Source organism: Notechis scutatus, chromosome 1 (genome assembly GCF_049901735.1).
Source record: "Notechis scutatus isolate UNSWTSFEM ecotype Mainland chromosome 1, rNotScu1.2, whole genome shotgun sequence".
In the NCBI taxonomy this organism is placed as follows: domain Eukaryota; kingdom Metazoa; phylum Chordata; class Lepidosauria; order Squamata; family Elapidae; genus Notechis; species Notechis scutatus.
Genome location: NC_142009.1, coordinates 26,423,325 through 26,449,785, shown reverse-complemented (window position 1 = coordinate 26,449,785; position 26,461 = coordinate 26,423,325). Strand labels below are relative to the sequence as shown.

The 26,461-nt window shown below is 41.1% G+C and overlaps 2 protein-coding genes and 1 long non-coding RNA gene across 10 annotated transcripts in view; 2 read left to right on the top strand and 1 right to left on the bottom strand.

Annotated features, from left to right (window-relative positions):
- Positions 1 to 14,507, top strand: part of DPYSL5 (dihydropyrimidinase like 5) — a 71,023-nt gene extending 56,516 nt beyond the window's left edge. Inside the window, exons 10-13 of one of the 2 annotated variants that reach the window (XM_026671482.2) lie at positions 3,455 to 3,597; positions 6,567 to 6,774; positions 8,854 to 9,022; positions 12,639 to 14,507. In XM_026671482.2, the coding sequence (XP_026527267.1) occupies positions 3,455 to 3,597; positions 6,567 to 6,774; positions 8,854 to 9,022; positions 12,639 to 12,724 (606 nt within the window). In that variant the 3' untranslated portion in view covers positions 12,725 to 14,507. The remainder of the gene's footprint in view (positions 1 to 3,454; positions 3,598 to 6,566; positions 6,775 to 8,853; positions 9,023 to 12,638) is intronic. The other variant, XM_087959353.1, reaches the window with a different exon arrangement.
- A 613-nt stretch (positions 14,508 to 15,120) lies between these two features.
- Positions 15,121 to 24,465, bottom strand: LOC148132714 (uncharacterized). Of its 2 annotated transcripts, none has more exons than XR_015748471.1 (5): positions 24,333 to 24,465; positions 22,140 to 22,329; positions 21,878 to 22,020; positions 18,162 to 18,280; positions 15,121 to 15,920 (listed from the first exon to the last, which is right to left on the bottom strand). It is a non-coding gene; the product is annotated as an uncharacterized LOC148132714 (long non-coding RNA). The 2 variants fall into 2 exon arrangements; XR_015748470.1 differs by having other exon boundaries at positions 22,151 to 22,329.
- MAPRE3 (microtubule associated protein RP/EB family member 3) overlaps positions 23,576 to 26,461 on the top strand; it is a 45,419-nt gene continuing 42,533 nt past the window's right edge. Inside the window, exon 1 of one of the 6 annotated variants that reach the window (XM_026671564.2) lies at positions 23,576 to 23,785. In XM_026671564.2, coding sequence (XP_026527349.2) covers positions 23,628 to 23,785 — 158 coding nt within the window. In that variant the 5' untranslated portion in view covers positions 23,576 to 23,627. The remainder of the gene's footprint in view (positions 23,786 to 26,461) is intronic. The other 5 variants (XM_087959369.1, XM_087959359.1, XM_087959386.1 and 2 more) reach the window with 5 other exon arrangements.

Here is a 26,461-nt window from a genome sequence, read left to right as displayed (position 1 = left end):
AATTATAATACTGGAAGTGTAATACTGTAATACTGGAAGTGACGAAACGGGCCTATAATTTGGCCTGAAAAGCCTTGCAGAGGCTTTCTGGGAGGCCGAAAAAGGCCTCAAACCAGCAGAAAAATCAGCTGTGAGGTGCAGTGCAGGTAAGGGGATGAGGTGGGGATTGTGCATGCATGCGCAGAGGGCGTGGGGAGAGGGACATGCATTGCATTCTGGGTGGTGGCACACGAGTGCGTGCGCGCTGGTGTGTGCTCAATTTTTGGCACAGGACCCCAAAAAGGTTAGCCACCATTGCTCTATGATTATTTTTTTCTTATTAAATAAATTTTATTGATTTTACAATTAAAACAGACCAACAACACATACACAAATGTAAGAGAGAAAAAGAAAAGAAGAAAGGAAGAAGAAAATAGAAAGAAAAAGACAGAAAACAATTAAAAACATTTTCATCTTCAACAGTTTGTGAGACCTCCTTTTTATCCTTATTTTATGCCATATACACACTTAATCCTTACATATATCTATATATCACTACTATGGTTCTATCCTATCCTCTTTTGCCTTTTAGTGTGAAATCTATCTTTGGTCTATCCATTTGTACCAGCAGTTCCAGCTGTTGTAGTATATTGAAGTGTCTTTGTTTTTTAGTGCCAAGGTTAATTTGTCCATTTCTGCACAACTTGAAATTTTTTGAATGATCATCTCCTCTGATGGAACATGAGGCTGTTTCCAACATTGTGCAAAAGCCAATCTGGCGCTGTCAAAATATGTATTATTATATATTTCACTTTTTTTGGTATTTGTTTATCAAAGATCCCTAATAGAAAGGACTCTGGTTTGAATTCAATCTGTTCTCTTGTTATTTTCTCCAGCCAATTTCTAATTTTCTGCCAATATTTTTGAGCTTCTATACAGGACCACCACATATGGAAGAAGGTTCCTTCTTTTTTTTTTGCATTTCTAGCAATTCGGACTCATATTGGAGTGCATCTTTGCTAATCTCGAGGGGGGAAAGTGCCATCTGTAAAACATTTTATAGGCATTTTCTTTGTATGCTACCAATTTTGTAATTTTATTATTTCTACTCCAGACCTTTTCCCATTCTGTTATGGTGATACTGCGTCCTATATTCCTGCTCCAGGCTAGCATATTCCCGTTTACAATTTCTTCTTCTAATTCTACTTCTAATAAATAATTATAAACTTTTGTTATATTTTTTTTTGCTTGATCCTAATAAAATTTTGTCTAATTGCTGGAGTTTATTGTTAATTCCAAATTCTTTCTTGTCCTGTTTATATCTACTTTGAATTTGAAGATATGCCCACTGATCAATTTTTAGTCCCCGATCTTGAAGTTCTTGCCGCGATTTCAGATTTTCTTGCATATCCAATAGGTCCTTATATTTAATCATTTTAGTAAGATCCAAATTATTTGGGTGAATCATGGCCTCCATTGTTGAAATCCAAATTGGTATTTTTAAAGTGTTTTTTCCATATTTTCTTCCAATTAGTCAATAATGAATCTCTGATTAGGTGTCTGTGAAAGTATTTCTGGCTAGTTTTCCCAACATCCCATAAAAAAGCATGCCACGCCCTGTGCAAGTCATGGCCTTCTAAGAATAATATTCTCTTATTGGTTAAATTCACCCATTCCTTCAACCATACTAAAGAGGCTGCACTATAATACAACTCCCAATTTGGAAGTGCCAGCCCTCCCCTGCTCTTCATATCCTGCATTGCCTTTAAGTTTATTCTAGGTTTTTTCCCTTGCCAGATGAATTTTACCGTTATTTTATTAGGTTCTTTAAAAAAATTGTGTACTTTGATTGGGATCGTCTGAAATTTTGGAAGAATATTCATTTTAATAGCAGCGATCCTGCCGAATAATGAAAGATGCTCTATGATGATTTTTAAGATCTATGACAGTTAACTTGCAATAACCTTCTTCCTTATAGAATTGGAAGTGAAAAATGTTCTGGAGACCAAGAGTCCTAAAGGAGAAAAAGTGAACTATTTGTTAGAAATCTGATAAATTTGTTAAGATTTTTGCACATTGGTTCTCTTAGGTTCTATATGACTTTGGTAAAGATTGATTTCATTCCTTTTCTGGAAATTCTCCAGATCTGATTTGTGATGCTCAAATGACTCTCCTTCTCTTCTATGCTTCCTGAAATTGTTTCTTATTCCATCCTCACTCTCTGGAGTGTTTTTTCTGGGTCTTAGATGCAGCTACAACACATAAATTTAATGCCCACGCTCCATTTTTATCTTGATAATAATGGCTCTCAGTTGGCAAGCTCCCGTTGCTTCACACTTAGAGCAGATAAGTTGCTTTGTAAATAGAGTAGGCAATGACTAAATTCCTGTTCTCTAATTTAAGAAAAAAAATACACTGAGTTGTGAATGGGAGCTACTCCAGGAAATGAAGAATAATCAGGTGCTGTTATCTTGTGCTTCAGTTTCCCAAGGAAATTCTCTGTTTTCAAAAGAAGCCTGTACAGGATAATTACATTGCTTTCTTTTTTTTTTTCTGTTAGTTGAGAAGGCAGCCAAGGTATCTTCTATGTATCTGAGGTGCTTTCATACATTACTGAAAGTTGATAAAAATAATTTTAAGTATGAATACATGCTAACACCTATTAAGAATGATAGTGCTATTTTGAGTGTTTATTATTGGATTTTTTTGCTACTAGATTTGTTTGTTACTGCTTTTGTTTATATTTTCATTCATTCATTCACTGATATTCTGCCTTTTCTCTGACAGCTTAAGTGGCATATAAGTTCTTTTCAATTTTTTCAGTACAAACCTGAGAAGTAGTCAGGCTGAAAAAGTGATTAGTTCAAAAATTAGAAGGGAGCTCTGTGGTCCAAGTTGTACATTGCAACCACTATACTCTTTGCATTTTATTATTAAAGAATTATTTTCTTTGATTGGCAATCACCCAAGAGTATTTTGCTGATTCATTCAATAAATAATTGCTATTTTTCATCTTATAGTATAGCAGAATCCTGCCTAGTGTTTCTATGCCATTCTTCTATAGCTTCCTGCTTTCCATCACAAGCACAGTCTTCAAAGCCATTTGTCCTCAATGGGCATAAGAACAATGGCTGTCAGGTTGATATTTTCAAATCTGTCCTTTGGTCACAATATTCATGAAAAAGGCAGTTCTCTGTAACTATTATTGCTATTATTAAATTTATTTGCCATCCATCTCACAGTCTGAGGCAACTGAGTGGCTTCTGTAGCCCTATACTTGTACACTTGCATATCATTTTATCATCCAAATTAAAAGCTGGGCCTTAGGGAGAGAAAAAAAAGAACACAGCATTTGAGGAAAAACTAAACTTCAAATGAACAGTTGATCAAGAAGCGGTGGTTCATATAAGGGAATAAGCAGGAAATAGCAAACATTTGTTGTTCTTATATGGCTTCTGACTCTGCTACTTTGCAGGTAGGAGGCAAGATGGATGAGAACCGCTTTGTTGCAATCACCAGCTCTAATGCTGCCAAGATCTACAACCTCTACCCTCGCAAGGGCCGCATCATTCCTGGAGCCGATGCAGACGTAGTTGTGTGGGACCCTGAGGCCACCAAGTAGGCACTGGGGAAAATGGGAGCGGGAGGAGAGGAAAAGCCAGAGTCCTAACAAGAAACTTCTGTGCAAATTTCAGATGCAGAACATCCCAACTTAGAGAAGCCACTGGGTTTATTCTGATGCTAAGACTTATACACGAAAATCATTTTCAGGGAGGAATGGCAGCAATGAAGGCTCGGGGCCCACTCTTACCAATGGATCGCACCAGCAAGTTTAGGGCTGCCAGATCAAGAGTCTGTATGACTGTTAGATGGGGGGAAAGAGAGGTTTGGTGGCTATTTGCTGTCCCTCTAATTCAGTGTTTCTCAACTTTGACAGTTTTTAGATGTGTGGAAGATGGCTAGGGAATTCAGGTTGTCTGCCACGCTTACCCTGTTTCCTATCTCACCAGCCATCCACTGTGCAGGATAAGATGTTTAGATTGTTATATGAGGAGATGTTGCCTTACAGCAGGCCATAGTCAGATTTTGATTTTTTTAAAAACACTAAAGATTCAGATGGAGCTCTTTGTGCCAGGGATTCCAAGGTGGCTGCAAATCCTGACTTAACTCTATTTATACCACTGGAAATATCTGAGGGTATGAATGGATAGGTAGTTGGGAACATGCGCTAGTCCTTCTAACTGCCATGTAAGGTATTGGGAGAAAGGATATTAACCACAGTATCTAAATATTCATTGAATGATCAACCTGTCCATAATTTCATTAACCAATATATATCCTACTTTTCATTCAAGAATTCAAAATCACATACATAATGTTCTATCCTCTTGATTTCCCCCCCACAACAACAATCTTGTGAGGTAGGTTTAGCTGGGGAAAAAAGTGACTGGTCTGAAGTCAGCCAATGAGTTTCTGTCATTGAGAATGGACTGAAACCTGGATCTAACCGGTACCAATCCAACACTTTAATTACCACATCACATTGTCATTGTGAGCACAGGATCTTAGTACCCTATGCTAGATAACAAAACCATAAAGCCCCAGAAAAAAATTGCTACCTGATCCCCTCAAAGGCAGAGCCTGTGGGCAGAATATTTGCTCCCAAGGCAACCTTATAACTTGGCATTAGGTATGACTGGATGCCATAAATATTTGAGTTAGTGTTTCTATGGGGAATACAAAAACCAATACTATGTTAATTTAATCACTAGACAAGAGGACTTCCCAATCAATAGGAGAGAGGACTGGCACAGCAAAAGGCTATCGACTATGTAGCATAAATTTAAAAGTATTTTACTGAAAACTTTTGTATAGCATTTCTTATTCTAAAACAATCCCTAAACAGTTTAATCCATTTAATGTTTCCAGGACCTAGTTGCAGATAGAATGGAATTTTAATCCATATTCCAGTAACAGTCAAAATAAAGCCAGAAAACTGTGATTCTTCCACATGAATTAGTCCAGTGTCAAGGATGATGTTTCAATAGGTTAGACCAGGCTGCTTATTTGCAAAAAGCAGAAAACTGTCAGGCTAGATTAATGATGATGCTAGATTATGGAGCCATTAAATGAAGTTTCTTCTTTGAGGTTCTCCATTTGACAGAATTGCTGACTATTTTTTCCAGCAAGATACTGCATTTATTTATCTATTTATTTATTATACCTTTCCTTAAATTAAGATGTATACAATGGCTTTCATGGGAATAACATGTAAAACCAATAAATATTATTAAAGATATTAAAAACAAAACAAATATAAATAAAATAATAGGATTAAGCTGCAAGTGTCATATTTACTTAGACTTAAGTCCTGTTATATCATCTGATGGAGCTTTATTCCAAATTTGCAGCGGTCAGTATAATCTAAATTTAAGGACCGTGAATAAAAAAAATATTCAGTGCAATCATACTGGAAGTAAATTCTATATAGAAAATACAGTTAATTAAGGAATTAAAGCAAAATAATAATATCTAGATATTGTTATATAAAATCATAATAAGAATATCCTGATCCTAGTGTCTTTTAAAGATCGAGTAAGTCATGTTAAAAAGCTAGCTAATCCATCTAAGTTTTCAACTGCGCTGATTAAACATGTTGTATAGGCATAGCCACTTCCTGATTTATAAGTTCTCAGGATAAATGGTGTTAAAGGTTGACCCCTTGAAATTCACCTGATGTTTAAGTCAACAGAAAGGAAGCTCTGATTTGGTTCCCTGAATTTCCTGAAACCAGCAAGCTTATATTAAGATATTAAGAATCTTCTCAGATTTTTCCGTGGTTTTTAAGAAATGAAGCAAGGCTTCTACTTCTTTGACAAAAAAAAAAATAGTTCTATTTATTTATCTGTAGTTTCATCCTGCACCTTTCTCCAATACATAGTAGATGTTGCAAAGATGTCACCTCTGTCAGAAAGAACATGCTTAAGAGATACATTAGTAAGGTCTTAAGCAGAATGTTACACTTAGACTATCTTTGTTCAGAGAGTCTGTCAAATATGTCCTGCTTCACAATTCTCCTTTCCATAAAGCACAATAAAAATATGATATATAGATTTTATAAATAAACTCTTTTTTACCAAGCTTTCCTGCCTTCACTCTCTGATTAAGAATTTGAGACAGGAGAGGAAGGTTGACTTGGGCCCCCGCAATGCTAAGGTGACCCTATTTTTTTTTAATGTTCCTCCTGATATTGAAGATGATGGGAGAAGTGTTCCATCTTTTAACAACTCAGATTATGTGAGTTTTGGAAAATTAGAAAAGAAAAAAGAAGTTTCCAGAAAATTACTGGGATCAGTTGTTGCCTTTTATTTGAATTCCCTTTGGTCTCATTTTGACTTTGTTCATTGTTTTTTAATTGTTAAGCAGTGGAGTGGTTCTACCTTAACGCTTTGAAAACAACTAAGGTTGATTGACAGCCTTCTCTTTCTTTTGAGTTAGGATGAGTTAGGATATTCTAGAAATGCTGTCAGAGTTAAGATAGTGGAGCCAGTTCCCTGCAGATCTCACTTCTCTTTGCTCTTTCCTAGGACCATCTCAGCCAGTACCCAGGTCCAAGGTGGTGATGTGAACCTGTATGAGAATATGCGCTGCCATGGGGTACCACTGGTTACTATAAGCCACGGGCGTGTCGTCTATGAGAATGGAGTCTTTATGTGTGCTGAAGGCACTGGGAAGTTCTGCCCTCTCCGCTCCTTTCCAGACTCTGTGTACAAGAAACTGGTGCAGCGAGAAAAGGTACCAAAAGGGACAAGCAAAAAGGCAGGCGGGAGACATGGGACTAAGTGAGGTTGGGAGTGATTTCCCTGTACTGCTTATCCCTTTTCCATAAGTTCACATTGTCTGATAACAAATCAGTTCTCAGCATGACAGAAGAGCAACAATATGGAAAGTTGGTGCAGAAAAGTGCCTGGTGAATAAAGACGTCATTACGAAAATGATCTGAGGACAGTTTTCCCCTTAGCATAGTGAACAATTGTAATAGAAAGTGATGTAAGGGTTGCAAAACAAAGTCATATGTGTACTGTAAAGACATAGCTTTGGAGCAATATGATTGCTAATAAAAATGCATTTTTATTATACTGAAAGGATCAGTGGCCAAAGACCAGTAAGTACACACGGATTAGGCCAAAAGCTTATATGGCCAACATCCAGTTTCCCACAGCAGCCAATTAGATAACTTCAAGGGAGCCACTGTTGTGTACTGTTGTACATGACTGCAGTTACATCTACCGGATCATGTTCTGCAACACATGCTTTTCAGAGGCATGTTGCCCCTAACGCTGGTATTAATCCATGACAGATAAACATTACACATTACAATCCATAACACATTAGTGGCTACATCATCTGTAAATTATTCCACAGAACTCAAAGCACTTCCTGCTGCTAAGGAAAGTGGGAATGGTTTTGGGGGAAGTGGAGGTGCTTGAATAGAGCAGATTCTTCACAATGAGGAGGGTTCTGTTTAAAGAAGTACTATTCTGGAACAGTAATTGATTTCAGGAAAATGGGGGTGGAAGCAACCATTTGGAGGGACAAGTTTGTGTGCTTCCCACTGGAGTTTCTTGTTTTCTGAACAGCTGCATAAAGTGACCTCAAGGGATATTTAAAAACAAAATTATAGTCTTCTTCCTACAAAAAGAAATTTGGCCATGCCCAGTTTTTAATGTTTACTGTTAAAGTTTAATGTTAGTGAGACTTGACAAAAATAGAGGGAAAGAGAGAAGAGGAATTCACTAGGTGCTTGTTAAGCAGAAGGAGGACTCAAGAGGAGGAAGAGATTTCACTGGTAGATGGGCATGATTGGTGTGGTGCCCCTTGGTTCCAATATGAGTATTTAGTCAAATAAGATGCAAGCTTCTAAGCATGATTAGATTTTCTGAAACCTCTCTGACTACACAGGTGAGGGGGCACAGTTCCACACCCTGTGGTTCTACTCAACACAGAGTTAAAAGCCACTGCCTTTCCATAATTTGGGTGCTGTGAAATACAATGAAGAGATCCAAAAGATGAGGCTGTGCAATGCAAAACAAACTTAGTATGATCATAGGGAGGGAAAAGAGAGGGAACTCTCAGTCTTCTTCTTCCTAGTCACCCCTTTTTCTTTTTCCACCACATAAAATTAGCTTTAATTTTATAAGGAAAAATCAAGTGTTGCATATGGGAAGAGGGAAGCAGGAAGAAAGAGAAATACAGATATGGAAACAGGTTCAGCTAGGGAACAATGTCAAGGGAAGAGGAAGTGAGGAGAGATATATTGGGAATAAGAGATGTTTATTTGGAGAATAATTACTGTCAATTGATTGTTATCGCCAGAGGGATGGGCTTTAATTAATTTTCTACTCCTATAAGCTGCCTGAAGTCACTGTGAATTGGGCGGCCATATAAATTTTCTTCATAAATAAAAATAAGATAAAACCCAGGTAAAAGTGATCTTAGAGAAAAAATATGTACAGAGGAAGCTAGCAATAGATCCTGCCATGATGGTAGTGCTTGTTTCTTGCAACTCTGCAGAATTTCCTCTCCAAATGTAACCCATCCCAAAACTATCGGGCCTGTGCAAGATCCAGCTGACTAAGTCAGATTCTGGTCAAAGGCAACTGGCTTCTAACCTTCATCCAGCTAAGAGAGCCTGGCTGGACCATTTGCTCATACTTGTCTTAACCCCATCATCCACTCCAAAAGACTAATCTGGATTTCTCACACTAGGCGGTCTTAACTCCTTAAGGCCTGGCTCTCCAAAGAGTTTCCACAGATAGTATTTTGGGGAGGGCCAAAGCTGACCTTTATTTTGTGTATTTTTTTTTTAATTAGAGCTTAAAGCTTAAAGGCGTGGACCGCACCCCATATCTGGGGGACGTAGCCATGGTTGTGCACGCTGGGAAAAAAGAGACGGGGACACCACTTGCAGACACCCCCACTCGGCCGGTCACAAGACATGGGGGCATGAGGGACCTCCACGAATCCAGCTTCAGCCTTTCCGGTAAGGAGGGGGCTGGAGCAAGTCTTCTTTGGGGTGGATAGCAAAATGGCACACCCTGCCCACCCTTCATGCTCCTTTTGACTCAGGTTGCCAGCATTACTCTCTTCCTCCTCTATGTCTTTGCCTTATGTATTATTTGCTTCCTCCTCGCTCCCCATCTTCACAGGACTACTTTCTAAGTCCTTCCTTAGAAGAATTGGCTGATTTTATACAGCCTACCTATGGGACCAGACTTCCCTGTTAGGACTGGGATCTGGTCCTGAGCCGCCCATCCCCCCACCCCTTCATCCTCCCATGCCTTTGCTTCTAAACAGCTACTTCCCATTCTGATTTGCTTTGATGCCTGCACTGCCTGTTCCTAGCCCTGTCTTGACTTTTTTAGAGAATGCCTGATGCTTTTCATGGGCGGGGATGGTGGTGGACTTCTATATTGGCTGAAAGAGACAAGAAGGAGGATTGGAAGACCAGGCAGAAGATGATATGTGTCAAAAAGGAAAGGGCAGAAATAAAATTAGTTGACTACAACTGTCCGTAGGGAGATTGAATCAAGAGCTTGAGAAAGAATAGTCTATTGGAGTATTTTGGCTGCATTAAAATAGCAAGTTGGTTTGTATGGGTTTTTTTTTTTTTTTGCATTTAGCATTTTTTTAGCAACCTTCCAAGGCCAGAGGCTATGTTCACATAGTCCACTAACAGCAGCTAAAATGGGGTTGAAGAGTTTGTGGTTCCACCAGTCAACAAATCCAGCTACTGTCTGAACAGGTTGTGTGAACCAGCTATAAATGTATTTTGTTGCAGAGTAGTACCTTACATGAAGATACCAATTTTACTAATTTAGGATTGATGTGTTATGTGAACCCAGCCAAAAATTTCAGGAAAATATATGCCAATGCTATAGGGAGCCATGGTGGTGCAATGGTTAGAATGCAGTATTGCAGGCTAACTGCTCACTGCTAGGAGTTCGATCCTGAGTGGCTCAAGGTTGACTCAGCATTCCATCCTTCCGAGGTCAGTAAAATGAGGAACCAGATTGTTGAGGGGCAATATATCTACCCTTAGAGAGGGCTGTAAAGCACTATGGAGCAATATATAAGTCTTAAGTGCTATTGGCTATAGCTCTGTAAAATGATGGTTGTCCGAGAGCCAACTTCAGCTTTCCCCTTCTGGTATGCGCAGAACAACCAAAGTGGAACTGACATTTCTTGCTGGATCATCTGCGCCTACCAGCTCTGAAGGAAAAAGGTAGCTGAAGTGAAGTCAGCACAACCACCAACTGTGGACACTGAAGGGCAGAATAGCATCAGCTTTGGGAAAAGCCCTTTCTTTCAATCCTCCTTGGAAGCCAGATGGTCCAGTCTGACAAGTCTGGATTTATAATCTGTAATGGAAAGCAAAGATTTAGTTTGTGTTCATTATAAAGGGATCTTCCCAAACATTATGGCTGCAGTCTTATTTTAGCCATGTCTCCGAAAGCCTAATAACTGAGTACATCACACGATACTAATTACACACATGGAAGAAACTGCTTTTGCATCACCTTTTGCTAAAAGACTAAAGATTCCCTCAATTCAAACTCAGTTCTTTGCTGATTTCATGGACACATCTATGTACTTTCTTTGCTAACTATGTAAAAAATATTATTTTTTTCCAAGATGTTTTCAGTTGGGATTTTTAATGGAGTCCTATCCAAGCTCTTAATAGATCTGACCTTATTTGGGTTTTTTTTTCATAACAATCAATATTGTTTAGATGTTTCTACCTCATTTCTTGTTATATTCCAACAAAAAACTCCTCTCTAAAGCTGCTATTTTCATTACATAAAAACTTCCCATTAATATTTAATTGAAATGTAAATTGCTTCCAAGATGTAGTCCCTAGGTAGGCCAGAAACGAGAAACACATTTATCCTTCACCATTACTTAGACTATGGCCACTGTTCAGGATTCCCTCTGGCTCTTTATACAAAATAAAATGTTCAGGTTAACTACTTGCAATATGCTGCTTTTGGTGACTTTTAGATTTCAGCGCATCTTTTTCTCTTCCAGATTATACATTTATTTATTTGTCAAATTTATATGGCTTCCCATCTCATGTGAAATGACTCTGCGTGGTATACAATAAAACCAATAATTAAAACTGTTCTGCAAACCAGTTAAAACAAGAACAATTAAAGCAACCAAAACAATAAACACAGATAAAACAAGACCATAGGTGGAAAAATGTAAACAATAAGATGTAGACAGTATGCAGGATCACTATACCAGGGATCCCCTGCTTGCTGTGGGGGAAAAAACTGTTTTGAGGGATTTCTATAAGGCCAGAAGAGTTGGGCTAATCTAACCTCAGGAGAGATGATCTTCCAGAAGGCAGGTACTGCAACAGAAAAGGCTCTAGGACCCATCTGATGGAGTTCTTTCGCAGATGGGACCAGGAGCCCCCTCTGCTGTACCTGATGGGATGGGTGGATGGGAGGGGCAGGTGCAGCAGGAGGGAGCAGGTGGCTGACCTTGCAGTTAAGGGGTCTTCTTCCACAGGCCCAACCAATTTTTATTCCCAGAATAAGGAAAAACTGCCCTAGGCATCTCCATCTGCACCAAGGCTGGTATCTAACTGGAAATGAATCAGCCATTTTGTTAGACAGAGGCTCTGAAAATTACTTTGCCCGACCTTGCAGATTAATCTCTAGGTTCTCCTTTTCCAGAAGGGTTCAGGTCCCTCTACAGCAATCTGCAAACACAATAAGGGCAAACCACCACAAGATAGGCCTTAAAAGAGGCTTTTATCCCTGTTTGGTCGAATTAATCCTTCAATGTCCAGCAGTGATTCTTTAGCCTTGTCTTCTCCCATTTCATTTCCTTCAGCTCCCTCATAAACCATAGAGAGCAATGGGATCCATGGGAAGGAGAGGTCACATGGGTACAATCCAATCCATGGCCAAAACCGCCTTCTCATTCCAAGTGGCGCTAAGGTTTAAGTTGGATAGTGCAGAAGACTGCTAGGACAACCTCTGGCTCTCTCTGGAACCTTTCTGGGTCCATCAGTCAGCAAGGAAGAACTGTTCTAATGGCTCCTATCTCTCCACAGAAGGGGAAAAGTGCCAGAAAATCCCATGGTTACCAGGGCATGACCTGACCATGACAAGAGAATCACAGAGAGCTCCTCTCAATTCCAGATCACTCCATATATATAAAAACTTACAATACCTTTTTTATGAAAATGGAGGAGGGGGAAATCTATGGGTTCCACTCTACAGAGCTGGGTGCTGGAAATTCCACAATCAAGAATTGTGGACTTTCACAAAACTTTATTAATGACAAGGTTAAGGATCTCTTTGAAATCTCTCTTCACGGATTACAGGAGGGAGTATCTGCTGTGTAAAGCTAATCTGAAAGACTGCCAACCCATCTCTACTCTTTCATTCACACATGTCCTATTTTGCTTTCTACTGAAGATGACTTCAAATAAATTATTTTATAAAAATTAAATTATAAATGCAGGCGATATTTCTCCTGGTCTTTGTAGTGACCCTGTAAGGACAGGGTGAATGGGATGTGGTTTCTCCTTGCCAGTTTGCTTTTGACCCTGCACCTTCTCTGTTTCCTTTTTTTTGCCACAGGTTCTCAAATCGATGACCATGTTCCAAAGCGAGCTTCGGCCCGGATTCTCGCTCCCCCCGGAGGCAGGTCTAGTGGCATTTGGTAGCTGCCCTCCAGACTTGTCCCCCAACTAAGGACACCATCTCCACCCCCACTTGCCTGGCTGCCACCAACACCCTGCAAGCTTATGGCAGCCACACTTTTCACCGGAGCCACTGACATGGGCAAGCGCTCTGTTGCCTGCACCCAATGCCATGCCCTGCGAAGCCACCTGCTCCCCTCTGGGAATGAGATGACAGGGCCCTATCCCTCTCCTCACCCCACAGCTGCACTATGTGCCGGGTGATGCACTGAGGGAGGACCTGCCATTGTTCCTAGAGAAGGTGGGAGCTCCCCCAAGTACTGTGGGGGAAGAGGGGGCAGCCCTGGGGAGGGGACAGGGCCAAGGGGGCCTGTCTGTGCCGGTTCCTTTCTGTTTTGCACGTTGGGTTTTTGGATAAGTGACATTTTGACTTGTTTGTGCATCACGTGGAAAAAAAAATACTGAAATAAAGGTGCTTTGTGTGCTAGCTGTAGGATAGAAGGGGGAGGTGTGTGGGCCAGGCTAGGGTGGGGCTTAGCTGGGTTGGAGGACAGAGGTCCCCATTCAGGCATTGTACTTACTGTGCAAGGGGAAAGGGTCAGCCAAGAATTACCCAAGGGTAGACGAACCCCCTTTATCTCTGTTGTCTCATAGGACAATGTCACCAACAGTTGTGAGCTTTTACCCTTTTGTTTGGGTTTGCTACATATTCTTAACTGAAAGCTCTTGAGAGGACTATATAAAAGATGGCCAAGTTCAGATGATATCCCTTTCTTCTGTATCCCAAGTAAAAAAATGAGTGTTGGGCACACTCAATTATAGGAGAAAGAGCTGTCCTCCCGGCTCCTGTAAGATAATACAATCTACGGTTAGAGTGGGAGGAGAATATGGTAGTAGCCAAGAAGTTTTGTCTTGCTCTTCCCATTGGCCTATATCAAACAGTAACTGTCTTCATGGCTCATTCTTTGTAGCTTTTTTTCTCTTTTAACGTACTGGAATATCCTGAAGCTTTCTATTCCCAATCTCTTAAGACGTCTCTGTCCAAGGAGAGGCCTTGTCCTGTCCAAGTGTATCAGCCTCTTGACCATAATCCTAGCCCCTCCTGCCTGGAGGTAGGGTAAAAGAGCAGCAGAACCTAGTTGCCCTGTCCCTTTAGTGCCTCTTCTCCTCATCTTGTAAAGGAGGAGCTACCAGAGCAGAAGTTGATTCCCATCAGCGCTGACAACAGAAAGGGATTGGTGTGGGTTGGCTGAACCAGCTTCTCCATCCACTCACACCCGCCACCTTCTTTACTCTGAGCTTGGGGGTAAAAGATTCCTTTAATACTCAATGCGACAGAGTATTTCTCCTCTCCATGTTGAGGGATGGAAGAATTTCCTATCTGAGCTATTCACTGGCCTTTCAAGCCAGAGGATAACTTGAGAGAAGCATGTGTGCTCTGAAACCTCCCTCCAATCCTCTCCCAACCTGATGGTGCTAACCCGCCCACCTGGCTGACTGTTGGGGCTCATGAAGCCTCCGTTTCCTCACCCTCGGCCCATTAATGCCTCCCTCCGAAATAGCGTGAAATGTGAACTGTTCCTTGTGCACTTTCCCCTCAATAGTTGGTACCCATAGGTATATGAAGCTGGGTGGCCAGGCGTGACGGAGTCCTCAGCTCCCAGGACCGCAATGGAGGACTCGGCTTGTGAGCGCAGCCAGCCCTGCCCTGTTACATGTTGGAATAGTCTTGTAATGACTGTTTTAGCACCTGCAGTGCATATGTTTCCTCATTAAAGATTGTTCTCATGATACAAAGCTTTTGGGTCTGTGCTTCAGAACCAGTCTTTCGGCATCGCAGGGAAGGAGAAGATGAACCTCAACATGGAAAACATGCACCTGACATTTAGTAACTGTAGTTGGAAAGAGCCTTAAAAAAGAAAAATATGTTTAATGACTACAGAAATGGTTCACCCCTGCCTTCTTCTGTCCAAATGTTCTTCCCAAAGTAGCCTAGGTTCCTAGGATTTCCTGCTGGTGGCTTCCCATCCAAGTAATAACCAGGTCTGAGCTTCCTTAACGCTTGGGGGTGAATTGGTAAGTGCTGCAAGTTCTCGTGCCTTAATATCGATGTAGCTTAAACATTAGATAATTACCAAAGCATCAGCTATGGCAACCTGCTAAAATCTTGGAGTTGTTTAAAACTGCCTCCATTTCACACCAAAATTAAAACAGGTACCTTTTCTAAGAACGACGGATCACCACTAACACAGTACCACAATCTAGACCACTTTCTGTAGACGTGCATTTCAGACAGTAGTGAATCAAGAGAAAAATGTCTTGATACTAAGTTAAAATTGGGCAGGCACATATGGTAAATGGTAATATTTCAAATAATATTTCATGCCATTTAGAATTTTATAAATGTATTTGCATTTTAATTTCTTTTATTCTCTCATACACATATAGAGGCAGTCTAATATGGCCAGTTTCTCAGCTTCTCATCAATTAAATCCAGAATAACTTGTCAATACTAGATCTGGGAAATGATTCTTAAACCAGATTCTCTACACATCCATACTCCAACACTATTTACAATCCCATGTAGACATTTGTTCCAGCCCTCTGCCCAAGTATATCTTAATGTGGAAAATTCATTAGGATGTGGAAACTTTGACCGCTTGAGTCATAATTATCAATTCCTAGGATAGACAATGTATTCCTTGATTGCTTGGCATTTTTCAAGCATTCCCCTCAGAAAATAACTAAAGTTTGCATCTGGGGTTGCCATGTAGTGATGGCCTTGGAAGGGGACTAGACCCCCCCAGGTAAATAATACGATGAAAATTGATGATGGGTTTACAACTAATCCTCAGTCCTCTCAAACAGAAGAGAAGATAGTTTCTTCTCAAGGAGGAAAGCCTATAGCACAGCACATAAGTTTCTGCCTCAATGCAGTCCCAGAAAAAGCCTTCATATCTTACAGCAGTGCTTTTTAGAGTCTCATGGAGCCCCAGATACTTGGGGACAAAGAATTGCATTCCACACCTTGAGCCAAATTGTGCAAGTGTCTTTGAAATGGAGTGATTTGAAGCAGAGAAGAGAAGCTGATCACCTTTATACTCAGAAAAATACACACAGAGTATATGTAGCTTGTCCTGTAGAAAGGTTGCTGCTCCTTTCACTGGTTCTGCTTTGGTTTGATGAATTCAATGGAACGTACTTTTCTACGGTTCATTTCCTAGAGAGAAAACACAGCATTTATAACTCTGCTCATCTTTCTATCTTTCCTGCCCTTAGAAGATCATGCATAGAGTGTCTCCTTCCATGATATGAACTCTTCAAAGGAACGGAAGACCTCAGTGTAAAAATGAGGCAGCAGCATAATCTTAAAATATGATCGGAATAGCATAATTAAGAGGGAGTTGTTCTGAAAGACAACTACAAAAGAAAATACGTATGAAGAAAACATCAAAAAGTCCTCTAAGCAGATCCAAGTGATAAAGAGTAGCTAAACCATTCATTAATAGTTGGAAGTTAAGAATCTGTTTCCATGACTAAAATACCTTTGGGTTTATCGGGCATAGCAGTCTCACTGCCTCTGACAGTGAAAGGCATGAAATTTTTCACTTTTTCTTCTTTTCTCTTAGGTCTATGTTTCACTGGTTCTGCTATTTTGATGAAATATTCTGGAATCCAAAGGGCAAACCAAGGCAGTAAAACTCTTTGAACTACCTATGTTGGGCTACACCAGGGGTGTCAAATTCGCGTTGTCATGGCATCCTCACGTGACATATCGGGACTTTTTCCCCTTCGCTAAACTGGATGGGGTGGGGCCAGCACGTGACTCATTTGGCCATGAGTTTGACACCCCTGTGCTACACTACAGGGATGGGATTCAATTTTTTTTACTACTGGTTCTCTGGGCATGGCTTGGTGGGCATGGCAGGGGAAGGATACTGTAAATCTCCAGTCAGAGGTGGTATTTGCGGGTTCTCCAAACTACTCAAAATTTCTGCTACGGTTCTCCAGAACTGGTCAGAAACTGCTGAATACCACCTCTGGTACACTAAGCATAAGATTTCTATACAATCAGTCTATATGAAACTCTTTCACCATACAGTAAACAGCCCCCCATCTCCAATTTTAAATGTGCTTATTTCCCCACCATAAAATGACAATACGGCTGTAGTCACATAAAATATTTAACCTACATTACTGAATTAATTGATTTGCTGAGAGCATACAACACATTAAACCATAATCTAATCAAATAATAGATGTATACACTAAGGCAGACAAAAATGCAAAGTTAATACTAACCAAACTGCATATTTTTATTAAATTTTATTAAATTTATGCTCTGCCTATTCACCATCGAGTAACATACTGTGTGAATGTGCCCACCACTTTATATATTCAGGTTTTATACTATGCAAAGACTGCCAAATGGAAAATTCAAAGAAGCAGAAAACAAAAGAATTCAGAAGTATTCTCATCCATTCATATAGTCTACCCTGATTAGTGCTCTCTGTGTTTGGACAGCTAAAGCTTGCAGGTCTGGGTAGGTTTTATCAATGAAATCTTTCTACCCTTTCTATGTATTCAGCCAACCAGCTGAATACATAGATGCTCAACACCGGTGTTTTCAGTTTCCCATAAAACGCCTGATGTAGCATTACTCTATCTCATTCTATGAATTCTGCCACTATAGAGAATAGAGAAATGGCCTTGAGAAACAGGCAGAAGATGTGCCCCCATCTTATCAAATACGTAGGAGGCAGAGGCTTGGCAACACAAAAAAACAACAGCCAAGAACTTAATAGCTGCCCATGAACTCCCCAATCTATATCTAAAAAGCTATACACAACAGGCACCATATAAATACCACACACAGAACAGCCCAGAGAAGTTCCCTGAAAATGGGCTCCAGCATGAGAGGAGACAAAACCTCTGGTCCCAGTGACTGACCCAGCCCGGATCCTGCAACATCATCCTGGGACACGTATATTTGCCTTCATTCGTTACAGTAGAAATAGCTGCTACTAAGACAAAGGCGAGATAAAAGGAATCTAAGTTTGGGGTAAAACTGTAGCATACATAAACAACTCAGGCAAGTCCTTCCTTAGTTCACATGAAGATAAAAGGTGGGACTGTTCTGGCACATTCAGACTTGCAAGCTTCTGTTAGTGTAACTGTACGATAAAAGTAACATTGGTACACATGGCTTTGGTTTCCTAGTTTACCTTTAAAGGCCATCTAGAAAAGTGCTGCTGCCCCCGTTGCCAGATAAGTTCACCAACACTGAACTTTGACGGAGTGTCTCAAACGGGGCTCTATACCAAGTTTGACCTTTCCCTTTCCCTCCAACTTGAGTTCAGAGAAGTAAAAGTCTAGTAGCTTAGTTGTATATGCTTGTTATGTTGTAACTGGAAACATTTGTGTTAGCCTGTCATTCGGGAAATACTTATTTTAAACTCACCCTCACCATCTTCATGAGAAGTCACTAGATAACAGCACTTTTCTTCTGCCCACTGTTTCTCTTTCAATAAAGTGGGTGAACATACCTCTCAGAAACCATATTGCTTCAGGAGCTTCTTCCTAAACATGAGAAGAAATAGATGTGTTCAGCAGGGGATCAAGGGTAATCCTACTCCATTATCCGCCCTGGCATTTCTTCAAAATTCTTAGTAAAATAGCAATAGCAATAAGACATATATACTGCTTCACAGTCCTCTCTAGGCAGTTTACAAAGTCAACATATTGCCCCCAATATTCTGAGTCCTCATTTTACCAAACTCAGAAGGTTGGAAGGCTGAGTCAACCTTGAGCCTGGTGAGATTCGAACTGCCAAATTGCAGGCAGCTGGCAGTCAGCAGAAGTAGCCTGCAGTATTGCATTCTAACCAGTGCGCCCCCACAGCTCTCATGTGCAATATTAGGATTTTGTTATCAGGATATTATCAGGATTAGCCTATCTGGTCAGCAAATTCCCAATGACCATCAATGATAGCAAAGAAGTGAATAAAATTTTGGATGTGTTGGTCCCATCTGCTTGGTAATCTAGATAGCAATTTAGGGATGGCCTAATAAAATGTCACAGTGACTCCATGCAAACTTGAAAAGTCCATCAGCTTTCGGTGTAGCTGACATATTTGCCTTCAAACTTAAATAGTCAGGTTAACTTGATCTCCATGAAGCAAGCATATTTCTCAGCATTCTGTCTCACTGATCCATCAAATGACATCAATGTAATTTTGCCACTCATTTACGAACATCAAGCAACCTCCTTCATTTTTGTTGCTGCTGTAACTTTTTCTCTAATGATGGAGTTCACCTCTGTTTTGAATGCTGTGGCCATGCTATGCACTCTCTGTAATTTACAAGCTTTGGGCTGCAAACATGTTTCCTATCTGCAACACCTTAAAGTAGCTTCATGTTTTCCCAGGATCCTGCAGCAGGATAGAGAGAAGTTGCTTGAGCTCAGACGCATCTGTGCATATGTTTTAGACCAGGGTTGGTCTAAAAAAGCTGGCTGAGGAACTCTGGGAGTTGAAGTCCACAAGTCTTAAAGTTGCCCAGGTTGGAGACCCCCTGTTTTAGACAGTGTAGTGTTTGTATTTCTCCATACTCTGAAGCACCATTTGGAGATTGAATCCAAAAAATTCCACAGTGTTGGTAAGTTATTCTCAGATCTGTTGTTCAAGAAAGAGAGAAACAGGCGGATATACACCACTTCTGAGTATTCTTTCAAATGGAGATGTTTAAGGTTAAATGTTTTCCTGGTATCTCAAAATATTGTTGGGAAACCATGCCCAAGGACATGCAAGATTGTAGAGAAAACACACACACTTCCTGTTCTATTTGTGTAGATAGGCAAAAAGAGAGGATTACATTTGCCTTCCAGGTCTTAATGAAGAGAATGCTTTAAACTTCTACTTAATGGGTTAGATAAGAAAGAGGGCTTGATTTTTAGCACTGCCCTTCTATTCAATTTTGTTTTGCCATGCTTATTGATGATAAAAGGGATAGGAAGAGGTGGCATAAGGGATGAATATTCTGCTTTTTCTAAGACTTTCCCTAAGACTTCTATAGAAATATGGAACATGTATTTTTAAAATATTTGTAAATTCTCTTAAATTATGCAGGAGTCTGTGGGTATGCCCATACAATATTTTTATTCTGCTTGTTTCCTTTTTTTGCTGCCTTTTCTTTAATTTTTATTGTCTTTCTAGTTATTTCTTACAGTGTATTATCTCAGTGTTGTTGTTTTTTAAAGCAAAACATAAAAGATAACATTGGATTTTAGGAAGTAGAAATAAATGGAGACACTCAACTTATGGAGGGATCCTGGGATGCATTATTTGAATGAAGAGGATGGGCCTGGCTTGTTAGCCCAATTTTGTCAACTAGCTTTTTGGTTTCTGCCTGAGTTTTGCATTCATTTGTGGAATTAAGGGATAAAAGACAGGGAGACCCTGAGGAAGTCCACAGCTTCCAACTCTTTCTCCTCTTAGTAACATTGGAAACAACACAATTCCTTCTTAAAGAAGAACTGAGTATGGTCATTTCTATTCTCTTGTAATTTGAGCTCTGAGATATAGATGCAGCTGGACAAGCAGGGTGAGTTGATACACAACTATTAGAACTAAAGACCTAGTTGCCCTGCTCACTTGAAACACAGCCACCAACACTCCTGATGCAGAGACCGTAGAGCCATGGGATCTCTGAATAAGAGTGGAGGAGACAGTCAAATGATCTAAACTTCTGGGACAGAAATTATGAGAACTATGTAACATAAGGTAAGGGGACCAAACTTTCCTGTAATCTTGCAATGTAGTACGGCGATCTTTTCGTAGCAGTTTTGAAGAAAAGAAAGCTTAAGGTGGATTTCATCCCTTCTTTAGCTGCAGTGTAAGTTTTTATTGTTATATACTTTAATATCATTGCCAATTATTTATGTGTGTGTTGTAGGAAGTTAGCACCCACCCCTCTCCTAGAAAAATGAAATATCCTAGGAAATATTAAAAAGGCAGAATATTTCTCTAAAAAGAGTAGAAACTCAGAAGCAGAAACTCACCTCAGAAGCAGAAGCTCACCCCCACCTTTGTTAATGGGTGGGCCATTAACGGCTGGGCCAGAATACTTTACATAACAAAGATCTCCAGGTAAAGCTATAGCAATTGCTCAAAAGCCCCTTCAGTGCATCATCATCCAGCAAGGCTCAACCAAGCCTGGAACTCAGGACAGCCTACAGAGTTGCCCCTGCATGGCCTCATGGGAGTCTGACAACCAATTAGAAACAAGCTTCAATTCAAATCCCAACAAAGGTTATAAAACCCAGGCACTCAGCACCTCAGCTCTTTCTTGATCTCTTCCTTCACCTTCCTTTTCACTCTGGAGCTCCAGGCCATGTGGTCCTCCTGTCCACCATTAAACCTTCCAAACAGCCTCCATGTTTCCAGTGTCTTTTTCCCCACTTGGAACTGAACCCAGAAGGATATTTCTACCAACAATGTGAGAGAGAGAGAGGGAGGAGGGGAGGGAGGAGATGACTCCTGGAAACTGACCACACAAGTCCTTACAGTTTTATTGGTCAGATTTCAGAAGTCGTTTGCATTGCCTTCTTTCTAAGGTTAAGAGAGAGTGGACTGGACCAAGGTCACCCAGCTGGCTTTGTGCTTAAAGTGGATCATGAAATCACAGTCTCCCAATTTCTAGGCTGTTGCCTTGATAATTATACCAAACTGGCTCTCTGTCATTGCCTTCAGTCCAAAGGGTCTTGCAGTTCCTTCCAATATGTCTCAACCACTAATGTCACAAGCATTTTTCCTCTTCAGCTGACATCATTCTAAAAAAGCTGCACTGTATTGAACTCCAGATTGCCCTTCCTCATATTCTGCTGGCTTTATTACCTTTGTTTATAGCTTTCTAATCACTGTGAATTCGCCTATGCATCACTTAATTAGAAAAGGTTCAACTTTGTTCCAGATTTCAGACTTGGCACTGGAGCTTATAATGGCAAATAATGTCAACACGCAAACATGTCTTTGTGCAGTGTTAAAGCTCTTTGCCTTCCCCACACAAATAGCCACATCCCATCTTTGATCTGGAAACAGTTTACAGTTGGTCCTCAACTTACAACCATATATTTCGTGACCAAAATCAAGTTATGATGGCACTGAAAAAAGAGACTTACGACTGGTTCTCACACAGCCATTGGAGCACCCCTGTGGTCATATGATCAAAATTCAAGCACTTGGCAACTGGATGTAGTTATGATTCTTGCAGCATCCCCTGGGTCACCTGATCTCCATTTGTGATCTTCCCAGCTGGCTCCGTCTAGCAAAGTCAATGGGGAAAATAAGATTAATGTAATGATAGTGTGATTCACTTAACAGTCAAAGGTAATTCACTTAACAACCAAGGCAAAAAAGATTGTAAAACTGGGTGTGACTTACTTAATAATCACCTCAATTAGAAATGGAATTATATCCCAATTGTGGTGGTAAATCGAGGACTACCTCTACCACTTTTCATTATTCCCTTTTGTATTTCTGAATATGAAATTGTTGGTCCTTTCAGCATTGGCTTTCAGTGAAGAGTTTAATATAAAATCCTTTGTTGTCGTTCTCAACCAAGATAGCTCTCCTGTCCAAAAAAAGAGGGTAACAGGATTAGATTAGCATGACTTCACAAATATCTGAATAATTTATAAAAACGTTTCTAATTTTATCAAGGTTTATGATGTAATACATCAGCCTTCTTCAACAAGATACATTCTAGATATTTTAGGAGAAAGTTCCCAGAATTCCTAAGGCAATCAAGGTGGGAGTTATTCTATCTTGGCATAGGTATGCAACGTAGGTTTCTACAATTGTTCTTTTAAAAGGCAGAAAATGTGAGCTGTCTTGTCAAAAGGCTTTTAACAGAGGGGAATGTCATGAAACATTATCATCATAATCATCCAATGGCTTTTATGAAGATCTACCTTTTTGCCACACTCTAAGGTGTCTGAGAGTCAGCTAGCTTGTTTTCCTCTTGTTTCTAACTTCAGCCATGCATAGGTCTTGTTTTGTTCTCACCAAGTTTGAAATGACATGTCCTAATTCCACTTTTTCCATTTTTAGGGAGGGAACATTAGCTGACATTCTTCTAGACTGCTGGTAACATTTCTTTAATGTTTGTAGGTCAGTGGCTGGTGCTTCCAAAAGAGGTCCCTTTGGGCAGCCAAGAAAGATACTGCAGTTGTCAGGATGTACTAAGCCTAAATCAAGACATGTCTTTGGACAGCATTTCATAACTTATAGGATGAACTGAACATGATTTCAATAGAATTTACATATGTACAGAAGCATACAGTATACAGAAGTATTTTGTTCATTGCATTACAATATCCATTGCAGTACAGTGAACTAAAATATCTCAAACTGAGGATTTACAATTTACAAGAAGGCATTGTTGAATTGACAAAGAGCACGTATCTTCCAAATAAGACATTTTTTTTCAGGGTTACAAAGTCTGGAAATATTTTTTTAAATAGACAGTGTCAGGAGTACGAAACTCCCAAGTTATCTGTGTTTTATTTTTTTAAAATCGGTGGAAAAACTGCTAAAACGCAAGGGAAGAGGAGCCGCGGATCACGGTAAAGTGATTTACCGAAAAGAAGTGGATACAAAGACAAGAAGTGGGTTCGCCAGAACCGGATCCTGTGTGCAAGAGCTCAATTGATAGAGCTCACTACCTCCGGGATGGCGATCTCTCTCGATCTGTCAGAGACCCTGCGCGAAGAGGTTGCCACTATGAGGCAGCGTGTAGGCGGGACTTCTCTCGCCTCGGTTGTCATGGGAGCAGCAGCAAATCACTCGCCCTTGTGGTTGCTATGACAGCGGGAAGGGCGGGATTGAAGATGAGGCCTAGCCATCCTGTGCTTGTTTAGGGGGCGGCGCATGCGTGGGAGCCTCCTCCCCCTCCCCGCAAAGCCGACCCAGTCGGTGCGGACTCGGAGGAGGAGCCGCCGCCGCCTCTGCTACCGTAAGAAGTCAGGCCGGTCGGCGGGAGGGCAAGGACGGAGCCAGCCAGCCGCCGTTGCCGCGCCGGCACCGCCGTGAGTGAAGGGAAGGCGGTTGGGGAGGGCAGAACAACAAGAGGGAGCCCCTTCCCGCCGCCTGCGGGCATTGGGGAGGCGGAAAGTGCCCTGTCATGGCCCTTCCTCGCTTGGTCGGGGGACCCTTTTCGGTCCGCTTGCCCGAAAGGGCCGCCGCTCGGGGTCTTCCCTAGAGCGGAGACAGATCGGGGCAAGGGGTCCTATTCGAGGCTGCGGTTGCCGTCGTCGCCGCCGCTCGCCTTTCTTAAGGGGCCGGCGGGCAGTGGCTTTCCCTTAGTGAGGGGCCGCGCTGCCTCATCCCGCTTCCGCTCCTCGGAGGCGGCGGCGAGAGCTCTCTGTCCGCTGGAGCAAACGTCCCGGCCGCGTCCTGCTCCTGCCTCGCCAGGTGGGACCTGCCAGCGCGCTACAGGCCGCCGTGACTCGGCAGAGCGTCCTCGGGGGATGGGGATGGTGCTTGATAGCTGAGAGAGAAGGTGGCAAGGCGCGACCTTCCCCGGGAAGCAGTGGAAGAAGCCTCTGCTGCCAGGGAGTGGGGAAAAAAAAATACCTTTCTTTGCTGCGCCACGGATGTCGCCGCAGAAGGGGCGCTCGGACTTCTTGCCGTGGAAGCCGGGAAATTGAGTCCTCGCGTGTCTCCCGGTCTCAGCCTCTGCAGGCAGTTTCTAAATTTGGGGTGTGCACCATGCGGGAATTTGAGGCTCGGGAGTTTCTTTGAGTCTTGTCTGCCTCCCTGCCATTGACTTCTTCACCAATGTCTGGGCTGGCTGGCCTAAAGGGGAGAATTTAAAAAGGTTGAAGTGAGGGGAACAAAAAGTCTGTGAGGAAAAATATTAAGTCCCAAGCCTGGCATTCTGCAAAACTGGGTGCAAATTAACTGGAGTAGGTTCTGAACATCCCAATGACTTGGTTTTTTGCAAGGCCGTTTGCGATTTATTTTTTTTAACCAGCAAGTCATTGATCGCCTGCTGTGGGATAGGATTATATTCCTAGCCTTTAATTAGAGATATGTGAATATACACTTTGTGTATTAACCAGTCCGCTCAGTAAGGACTTGTGCATAGAGCACATAGAAACTCATACATGAACTAGCCCATAGGTACAGAAGTGACTGAGTAACTCTGTAGACCTTTGGAATGCAGAATGGTTGGTCCACTGGGTTGGATGGCCTAGAAAATGACTTTTTACTTTTGTGACTATCAGGAAAGTGCTACACAGATACAAACAGACAATTCATATATTTTAGGAGCTGCTGGTTCAATTTCATCTGTGAATGCATCCATCCTAAAGTAAAAAAAAAAAGATTCAATTTTCCCAAATCCAAGTTAATACATTCCATCATCCCCTTGGAAAATAAGTGCTTATATTAAATTGTTATAGGCATGATAATTTTATTTAAAATACAAATTTACACACACACATACACATATCAATAAAATTTTCAGAGCAATGCAACATCTGGAAATTGAGATATTTTATGAGATATTCTGGGTACATATAAGTACTGTATAGCCTGGTTATGGAATGAATACATTTTCTGGATTCTCGTTTGAATCAGTCATTGCAGGTTGGGTTGTAAAGCATCTACAAACCAAGCAGTTGTTTTTGGGCCCTGCATATTTATTGTATTTTTGTTTTTACATGAACACAGCCTCTGGGAATTGAGGAAAACCAAGTAATCTGTTGACAAATGTATCCAATACTGTTTACTGTTTTCTACTTTTTAATGAAGTATCATTGCATGTGTATGTGTATTTGTGTGCTCGAACCCACCTCCTTTCAAATCAGTATTGACTCCTGGCGATTGCATGGACAAGTCCCTGTAAAATTTCAGTTATTTGCAATTGCCTTCTTCCTAGGTCTGAGAGAATCTGGCCCAGAATCACCCAGCTGGCTTTTGGGGCGGGTGGGGTATATCTAACCTGTATTTGGTATATTATGGCAGATTGTGAGCTGGAGCAGGGGTCTCCAACCTTGGCACCTTTAAGACTGGTGTACTTCAACTCCCAGAATTCCTCAGCCAGCTTTGCTGGCAGACCCCTGGTCTGCTGGGGCACAATTACAAGCTGGCAATTGGTCACTTCTGGACTGTATTTGCTTACAATACAGGTAGTCTTTATGATCACAATTTGGAGTGGAACTTCCATCACTAAATGATGTAGTTGTTAAATGAGTCATGCCTGACTTTACAACCTTTTTGCCATGATTGTTAATCAGATGTTCTTAAGTGAGCCTGGTTTCTCCCATTGACTTTGCTTGTTGGAAGCTTCCAGGGAAGGTAGCAAATACAACTGCATGAAGCTGGGATGCTGCAACTGTTGTAAATACTTGCTGGTTGCCAAGTAGCCAAATTTTGATCATATGACCACAGGGACTCTATGACAGTCATAAGTGCAAGGACTGGTCATAAGTAACTTTTTTTTCAGTGGCATCATAACTTCAAACAGGTGTTAAACAAATGATCATAAACAAATGCTACATATGCCGTTCAGCTTGGCAGTGTACCTGATCTCTGTGGTAAGTAGATGAGGTTTCATGACAAGAACATTTTAGAATTCCAGCATGTCTTCTCTGTACCTGCTGCAGAAAGCAAGAGAAAGCGTGGTCATGATTACCTGTCAGATCCCATTTGATGTAGCTCTAGCCTTCCTTCAGATTTCTTTTAATTATATTTTTCAT